Here is an 8,875-nt window from a genome sequence, read left to right as displayed (position 1 = left end):
TCGTTGCCGTAAAAGTTGATACCAAGAAGAACCTTTCTGGCTAGGGTTGAGTCTATATTGTTTGATGAACCAAGTAGGAGCTTGAGGGTTAAATCTATCCACTTGACAGGAGCATTGGGGCCAGGATTCTGTGGATTTGAGAAATCATAGGTCATAAGAGAGAACCCATCAACCGAGTCTTTTAAGAACTGAAGATCTTCTGGCCCAAAATCGTACATTTGCAGCTTCTCTGAACGAGGCGGACCAACCACATACATGAACTGCATATGTTGCTGGTTATTTCTTGGAGAGTTCGTTGAGTGAAGGGCGTCTCCAAGTTGTTTTAAGAATTGCAGTGCCTAGAGGATTTATTAAAAAATTTGCTGCAGATGATGACACTATGTATTATGCGAAACCAAAAATCGAAAGCTGTCTGAAGGAGATTACAGGGCATACCAATTTCCGCATATCCGGGTCATGCAAAACGCCATAAGCTGCCCACCTTGACCAAGACTCTAACACGATACCATCATATTCCATTTCCCTAGAATTCAAGGCAAACATTGATGACAATGGAGTGTTCAAATTAACAAGATCTATGCAAAGACTGTCATCCTATTCAGAACATGAACTTTAGACTTTTGTCAGAGCCTTACTTGCACTCTGTGACAATAAGATTGATAGCTTTCTCCCTTAGTTTCTTTTTCTTAAGCATCCCACTAGGAATTGCTTCTAGAACAACTCTTGGTAATATCTACAATTCAGACAATCAAAAGAAGGAAAAACAAATTAAGCATCAGCATTTTCCGTGTATAGATCTCTGGCCATAACTAAGAAGGAAAGACAACAGGTGTGTATTGATTAAACTACCAGCGCGTTTCCCNGATCAAAGAAATAATCTAAACCTTGTCCGATTTCCCAGATTGAAATGCCGATACCCCAGAGACGAGCATTCTCAAGCCGTAGAAGGATTGACATCAATGTAGGATAGAAAACAGCATGCTTGACGTTCTTATCATCTCTATACATGAAAAAATGCTCACCGCTCTCTTTATCCCAGTGCAAACTTGGCTTATGCNATTATGTCTCCCTTCCAAAACCAATCCAGATCCTTGACTACTAGAAACAGAAACCGACAATATCACTACCATCATCTGAAGAGAAAATGAAAGCACTTACAACTCATTAACCGATGATGTAAACGGTTATACCTCTTCAGGTCGTACCACACTGGTGATAAATGTGTAAACTTTGAGTTAAACATCTTTGCCATATCATAGCCTTTAGAGTTCCTGCACAGCGTTTATTTTTTTAGCATATATAATTCCAATCCGTGCTGCAACACAACAGTCTCAAATCTAAAACCAGTTTCAATGAAAATTACCATGGAGTAATGTAAGCTAACACTGGATAATCATAGTGCCTAGTTGTTGAATTCTCTGAGGCCTTAGAGTGTTCCTGAAACAAATTATGAACATTTTCATCGTAAAGGTTTCAGCTTTTCTTTAACAGATTCCAACATTTAATGAAACTATGCGACTCACAGTGAGGATTTCTTGGAAACTAATATTAGTTTTAACGATTCCTCTGTGACGTATCGATGTTTCCGTTTGTATGACTCGATCAGCGAATTTGACTTTGTACACGACAATCGAAACCGCGGGAATCAGGATGAAGAAGATCACGAATATGGCGATGAGCCTCCTATCTGAATCCGGTTCTTCGACTTGTGACAGTGACTCTTCTCCGTCCTTCCGCCGTTTCGTCAAACTCTCCGCCGCCGACGAACGTCGCTTCCTCGCCATCGAGATTCTTCTCACCAGTGAAGAAGAAACAGAGACTGAAACGACAACGTTCTGAGTCCAAGTAGACTTGTTTTTGAGTATAGTCTAATTCCAGATTTACCCCTGCTTCTGGTAAAATATTACGTTCAAGACCTATAAGAAGATATCAGAGAGATGATGCATCACTCCGGCAAAAGAGGGTTTTATGATTTTATCGTTAAACCCCAAATCCAAATCTTCGCGACCAGAAGCAGATTCACCTGTTTCTAGATTGAACCAAAGCGATAAGGTTAGTCTTTTCTCAATTCGAATTTCTTATATTTTGCTGTTCCTCGTAGAAGACTTGAAAGTTTCAACATTTCTTAATTTTTACAGGCTTTTGAGTTTCACAAATGGAGCCAAAGCTCCTGCTTTCTGCACATAAACCTTTGTTTGTCTCTTGCAACTCTCCATTCAATGAAAAACCTAATCTTTCTGTCAAATCCCGTTTGCCCATATCCACAATTCGAGCTGCGAGGTCTCAGTTTATGGGGGAAGGTTTGATATTGGGGAACAAATATGGGTTTTGGACTGCACCTAGGAAGACCCGTGTTGTTGTTGAGCCTGTGAGAGCTGCTGTGAAGAGAAGGAAAGAGCTTACTTTTGATAACGTTGTTCAAAGGGACAAGAAACTGAAACTAGTGTTGAACATTAGGAAGATTCTTGTGAGTCAACCTGATAGGATGATGTCTCTTAGGGGTTTGGGTAAGTACAGGAGAGATTTGGGTTTGAAGAAACGTCGTCGGTTTATAGCTCTTCTTAGGAAGTATCCTGGTGTGTTTGAGATAGTTGAAGAAGGAGCATATTCACTGAGGTTCAAGATGACAGCAGAGGCTGAAAGGCTCTATCTTGAGGAAATGAGGATTAGGAATGAGCTTGAAGATGTATTGGTTGTTAAGTTGAGGAAGTTGGTGATGATGTCAATCGATAAGAGGATATTATTGGAGAAAATTTCTCATTTGAGGACTGATTTTGGGCTTCCTTTGGAGTTCCGGGACACGATTTGCCAGCGTTATCCGCAATATTTCCGTGTGGTTCCGACGCCTAGAGGTCCGGCTTTAGAGTTGACTCACTGGGATCCTGAGCTTGCAGTGTCAGCTGCTGAGTTATCTGAGGAGGATAATAGGACTAGAGAAACAGAAGAAAGGAATTTGATTATTGATAGGCCTCCTAAGTTCAATAGGGTTAAGCTTCCAAGGGGTCTCAATCTTACAAAGAGTGAGACGAGAAAGATATCTCAGTTCCGTGACATGCCGTATATTTCTCCTTACAAGGATTTCTCCCACTTGAGGTCGGGAACACTCGAGAAAGAAAAGCATGCTTGTGGTGTTATTCATGAGCTTTTGAGCTTAACGACTGAGAAAAGAACATTGGTGGATCACTTGACTCATTTCCGTGAGGAATTCAGATTCTCGCAACAACTAAGAGGAATGGTTATAAGGCACCCTGATCTCTTCTATGTGTCTTTAAAAGGAGAAAGAGATTCAGTTTTCTTAAGAGAAGCTTACAGGAACTCTGAGTTGATCGATAAAGATCCTTTAACTCTTGTGAAAGAAAAGATGCGTGCACTTGTTTCTGTCCCAAGATTCCCAAGAAGAGGAGGTCCCAGGAAAGACGAAGAAGGAAGAGACGAGCAGATAGATGGAAGCGATGCAGAGGGTGAGGAAGAAGAAGAAGAAAGTGATGCTGAAGAATGGTCTGATGTTGATAATTACTTGGAAGGTGCGGATGGTGGCAATGATGATGATTGGACTGATGACGAAGGAGAAGAAGATGTGCCTCCTAACTTTGATGATGATGAAGATAGCACGAAGGTTCCTTCAAGTAGAAGATCAAGTAGTCCTAGAAAGAAGGAAGAGAAAGTACTCACTCCTGTGTTCCCTGATGGTACTCCAAGAGAAAAGTGGTAAGAGATCATTACAGATTAGTTCCATGGGAAAATGTTTACTCCTCTTGTATCATTCTTGAAGAAAAGAACACTAATAGCTCTTAAGTTTATGTATGTTGTTGCTTTTGTTGTAAGAATACTTGAGAATGATGTTCATCTTTCTCAACTTTTTTTGTCGTTCTTAGTTAATTTTGCTTTCTTCTGCAGTAATATGAATCTTTGAAACATATAAAACGCTGCGTTTTTGAGTTCTTAGTGATTTAAAACTGATGAGTCTTCTTCTTCTTATCCGGAAACTGTGAAGTGAAAAAAAAAATGGAGAACCTTTCTTCTGTTACTTTCCGCCATTGTTACAGCTCCTTGTTTCTTCATCAGGCACAGCGAAGATATTTTACTAATCATTCTTCGGCTTGTTGTTCACTGAACATCAAGTATGCGTCGTTTGAATCTACACCAATCTCAAAATCTCTGGAACCGTCGTCTTCAAGTTGGGATTTTCATCCGTTGAAGGAGCTCAATGGATGCAAAAACCTGGTTTCTGTTAAAGCTACTCATGCTCGGATGATGAAGTTACTCGATCGATTCGAATTTGAGTTCATCGCCAAGTGCTTGATCACTCGTTACCTTGAATTCGGAGAATTTGGATATGCTAGTTCTGTGTTCTTCATGGGTTTCCCGAGCATTCAAGTTTCATGGAGGGGTTTGTTAGAAGAGATGGAGCATTACGGAGTAGAGAAGTATAAGGTTTTAGAGGAATTTGTTCAGCTACAGAACAAAGGAGTAAATTTCGATGGAGTAGTTCTCGCTATGGTTTTGAGAATTTGTGCTGTGCTAATGTATCGGTTACTGAGTTTCACTATCCATGGCGGGTTGATCAAGAGAGGGCTCGAATGTTCAGACACACGAGTGGTTTCTGCGTTGATGGGTTTCTATGGGAGATGTGTGAGTTTGGATATTGCTAACAAGGTGTTCGATGAGATGCCTAAAAGAGATGATCTTGTATGGAACGAGATCGTAATGGTAAACTTGCGGAGTGGGAATTGGGAAATGGCTGTGAGATTTTTCAGAGAGATGCAGTTTTCAAGTGCAAAAGCTTATGATAGTACAATAGTTAAGCTTTTGCAGGTTTGCAGCAATAAAGAAGGTTTTGAAGAAGGGAGACAGATTCATGGGTATGTTCTAAGACTTGGGTTTGAATCAAACGTGTCGATGTGTAACTCCTTGATTATCATGTACTCAAGGAATGGCAAGCTTGAATCATCTAGAGAAGTCTTTGATTCGATGAAGGAACGGAATTTATCTTCGTGGAACTCGATTGTATCGAGTTATGTGAAATTTGGTCATGTAGATGATGCTATGGGTCTCCTAGACGAAATGGAGACATGTGGTCTGAAACCAGATATAGTGACATGGAACTCTCTTTTGTCAGGTTACGCTTTGAAAGGGTTATATAGAAATGCCATTGGGATATTAAAGAGACTGCAAATTGCTGGTCTGAAGCCAAACACGAGCTCAATAATTAGTCTTCTTCAAGCTGTTGCTGAACCGGGGATTCTTCAACTTGGAAAAGCGATTCACGGATATGTGATAAGAAATCAGCTTTGGTACGATGTATATGTCGAAACCACATTGATTGACATGTATATTAAAACTGACTGCTTGCCTTACGCCCGAATGGTTTTTGATATGATGGATGGGAAGAACATTGTTGGTTGGAATTCACTCATCTCGGGACATTCGTACGCTGGTCTGCTAAAAGATGCTGAAGCTTTGATGAGTGGAATGGAGAAGGAAGGGATCAAACCTGATGCTGTTACTTGGAACAGTCTGGTCTTTGGGTATGCGACTTGGGGAAAAACAGAGAAAGCTTTGGCTGTGATAGGGAAGATGAAGGAGAACGGTGTGATGCCCAACGTGCTATCATGGACAGCCATTTTGTCGGGATGTTCCAAAAACGGAAACTTTAAGAATGCTCTCAAAGTTTTCGTTAAAATGCAGAAAGAAGTTGTCAGTCCGAACGCAGCCACTATATCCTGCTTGCTTCGGATATTAGGTTGCTTAAGTCTAATACAGAGTGGCAAAGAGGTTCACAGCTTCTGTTTGAGGAACAATTTGATCTGCGATGCATATGTTGCAACAGCACTAGTAGATATGTATGCAAAATCAGCGGATCTGCAAAGCGCGACTGAAGTTTTCTACGGCATTAAGAACAAACCGCTAGCTTCTTGGAACTGTATGATCATGGGTTATGCCATGTTTGGGCAGGGTGAAGAAGGGATTGCTGTTTTCACTGCAATGCTTGAAGCGGGCATGGAACCAGATGCCATAACCTTCACCTCTGTGTTATCTGTCTGTAAGAACTCGGGTCTTGTCCGTGAAGGGTGGAAATACTTTGATCTTATGAGTTCTCAGTATGGTGTTATCCCGACTATCGAGCACTGCACTTGCATGGTTGATATGCTCGGGAGGTCGGGTTATCCTGATGAAGCCTGGGATTTCATTCAAACAATGCCATTAAAACCAGACGCAACTATATGGGGTGCATTTCTTTCATCTTGTAAAATCCACAGAGACCTAGAACTCGCTGAAGCCGCGTGGAAGAGGCTACAAGTGCTGGAACCACACAATCCAGCTAACTACATGATGATGATAAACTTGTACAGTAACGAGAACAGATGGGAAGATGTTGAACACATACGGAACTCGATGAGGATTCATAGGGTGAGAATCCAGGATCTGTGGAGCTGGATTCAGATAGATCACACGGTCCACGTATTCTATGCAGAAGGAAAAGCACATCCTGACGAAGGTGAGGTATACTTTGAGCTGTACAAATTAGTTTCTGAGATGAAGAAATCAGGTTATGTGCCAGACACAAGCTGTATGCACCAAGACGTAAGTGAATCAGAGAAAGAGAAGCTGCTAATGGGACATACAGAGAAGTTAGCAATGACCTATGGCCTCATCAAGCAAAAAGGCATAGCTCCTATAAGAGTGGTCAAAAACACAAATATATGTTCGGATTGCCACACTGTAGCCAAATACATGTCGGTTTTGAGAAACCGTGAAATTGTTTTACAAGAGGGGGCTCGAGTTCATCATTTCAGAGACGGAAAATGTTCCTGCAACGACTCTTGGTGATAGTATAGATACACTAGCCCTGTTATTTCTTACAAGTGGTGCGTAAATACAGACACTGTCCAACAGACAACAGACAACAAATTACATCAAAACTTTTACCACATGCTCGAAAATAGCTTATGGAGGTGATCTGATCAAAGAAGCGAGACTACGTGGGCTTCTATATATGTGACCAGACTAAATAATCTCAGAATGGTAGGTTCTAAACACACTGAATATTTCTTCCCTTCACTGAGATTGTAAGTGCGACAGATGGAGCCATATCTTCAAAGGTAGCTGTATGATTCTTCTCTCCGTATATCTTCAATGGTTACTGTATGATGTATCCGTTGGAAATATTTCAGAATGTGGCGACGGAATTGGTTATGTCTTGAGCAGCCAATCTTTCAGAGGCACAAGCCAAGGATTTGAGGTTACACTTTATGAGTGATTCCACAAAGTAACATGTATCATCTTTGGTGTTGCCTTGAGGAACATCCACAACAAAAGATTCAATCACCATAGTTCCTGACCTCCCATCGATCATCTGAGGATGTACAGTCAAGATCGAAGAGTAGTTCTGTTCGAAAAAGAAACATTATAAGAATTTCTGAATCTGTAAATAGGCAATGAGATTGTGGGGATGGGGATATATTCACCTTAAGTCTGTGATCACCACCAATGATGTTGATACCGAGGATGTGCTCTTCATCATCAAGCTGTTCCAATCTCTCGGTACTGGTGGTCGCAGGAAGACCAGATCTGACATCTACTTCTCTGAGACTACCGATTTCAGGATCACCATGAACAGTGCATCTGCTTATAAATGGTTTGTATTTCTGCGGCTGATCAAATCTCCGCACAAGTGACCAAACCTGAGTCATTTATATACACCATCGTTAGCTTGAAGACTAAGAGAGACGAACAAGAAGTAAACAGCAATCGGAAGCTATATATATATATATATATATATATATTAATATATATATATAAAATCTCTGAAATGTACAGACAAAAAAAGAAAGATCAGGAAAGGCTAAAACAGAGAGAAGGTGAGAGAATAGAAGAGAGCGTACGAGATGAACAGGAGCTTTAATGTACTTGACGAGAACAGAGGTACACTGATCCTCTCTGCAGTGGTGACGATGATGCAACCGTAAGGACTGCGCCGTCACGAGAGCTCCGTACATCGCTGAATCGTCGTCTCCTCCGATGATCTCCATCTCTCTATTCTTCTTTCGTTTCTTCTTTCCCTTTTGAGGAATCTATTTGGGAATGGATAAAATAGAAACAAATAGGGTCAGAAAAGCTTTGATTCTTTTTTTGTTTTTGGGTTGGTTGGTTAGGTAAAAAAATCAACGAACCCCACCGACGAATATTAATTCCACCAACGGATTTACGATAAACCGACAAAATCCTTAAATAGACTTACGTGTCATTTGTTTATTGGTTTTTGTTGTCTAACTTTTTGGATCAGCTATTGACTTTAAGCACGTGTATATCTCTCTCTCTAAAAGCTTCCCAATTTATTATGACACCAATGATGTGTATTATTATCGTCATCTTCCCTAGTTCCCTAAAAAGTAGATGGAAAGAAGAATCTTTTGAGAATCTTATTTGTAACTATAGCTGGTGTCAGCATGATGGCACCGTAATAAAATCACAGGCAAAATTAAAAGCTGTGTAACCGAGTCAAATCAACGAGAGCCAATTTCTATACACTCTTGAAAAAGCTATCGATGATTGAAAGTTGAAACAATTAGCCAGCAAAAGAATGTTTCTCTTTGTGTGTTGTGACTGCTTTCTACCAATTTTAGACGTCCCACGCCACTGTCCTCATCACCGCAAACGCCTTGGCCATAATTGCTTTAGCCGTCTCCATCATGTACTCTGCTTCCTGCACCATCTCTGCCATAGCCGCCATTTTTTTCACCATTGTTTCGATCTCTGCCACCATTTTAACCGCTCTTTCAGCTGCGCCCTTGGCGTCATCATTCATCACCGATGCCTTCCTCAACATCTCTGAAACCTCCTTCACCATAGCTACAGAGAAATCACCACCAAC

At 40.9% G+C, this 8,875-nt stretch overlaps 3 protein-coding genes across 4 annotated transcripts in view; 2 read left to right on the top strand and 1 right to left on the bottom strand.

Annotated features, from left to right (window-relative positions):
- Positions 1-3,900, top strand: part of LOC104707987 (protein ROOT PRIMORDIUM DEFECTIVE 1-like) — an 8,895-nt gene extending 4,995 nt beyond the window's left edge. The window contains exons 1-2 of one of the 2 annotated variants that reach the window (XM_010424456.1): positions 1,931-2,052; positions 2,139-3,900. In XM_010424456.1, the coding sequence (XP_010422758.1) occupies positions 2,156-3,712 (1,557 nt within the window). In that variant the 5' untranslated portion in view covers positions 1,931-2,052; positions 2,139-2,155 and the 3' untranslated portion in view covers positions 3,713-3,900. Of the gene's footprint in view, positions 1-1,930; positions 2,053-2,138 lie in introns of those variants that run through there. The other variant, XM_019228878.1, reaches the window with a different exon arrangement.
- LOC104709833 (pentatricopeptide repeat-containing protein At4g01030, mitochondrial-like) lies at positions 3,988-6,852 on the top strand. Its single transcript, XM_010426387.2, has one exon. The coding sequence runs from the start codon at positions 4,006-4,008 to the stop codon at positions 6,829-6,831; it is 2,826 nt and encodes a 941-aa protein (XP_010424689.1). The 5' UTR covers positions 3,988-4,005; the 3' UTR covers positions 6,832-6,852.
- LOC104707986 (abscisic acid receptor PYL7-like) lies at positions 6,792-8,214 on the bottom strand. Its single transcript, XM_010424455.2, has 3 exons — positions 7,887-8,214; positions 7,470-7,685; positions 6,792-7,390 (listed from the first exon to the last, which is right to left on the bottom strand). Exons 1-3 carry the CDS (start codon positions 8,031-8,033, stop codon positions 7,172-7,174), a joined length of 582 nt encoding a protein of 193 aa, XP_010422757.1. The 5' UTR covers positions 8,034-8,214; the 3' UTR covers positions 6,792-7,171.

The sequence above is a fragment of the Camelina sativa genome, chromosome 8, assembly GCF_000633955.1.
Source record: "Camelina sativa cultivar DH55 chromosome 8, Cs, whole genome shotgun sequence".
Taxonomy (NCBI): domain Eukaryota; kingdom Viridiplantae; phylum Streptophyta; class Magnoliopsida; order Brassicales; family Brassicaceae; genus Camelina; species Camelina sativa.
This window is presented reverse-complemented; position numbering and strand designations above follow the sequence as displayed.

Coding starts and splice junctions, on each gene's coding strand:
- LOC104709833 (XM_010426387.2), top strand. CDS start 4,006: ATGGAGAACCTTTCTTCTGTTACTTTCCGCCATTGTTACAGCTCCTTG.
- LOC104707986 (XM_010424455.2), bottom strand. CDS start 8,033: ATGGAGATCATCGGAGGAGACGACGATTCAGCGATGTACGGAGCTCTC. Junction 7,686..7,886: donor TTAAAGCTCCTGTTCATCTC/GTACGCTCTCTT, acceptor TAAATGACTCAG/GTTTGGTCACTTGTGCGGAG. Junction 7,391..7,469: donor GTGGTGATCACAGACTTAAG/GTGAATATATCC, acceptor TTTTTCGAACAG/AACTACTCTTCGATCTTGAC.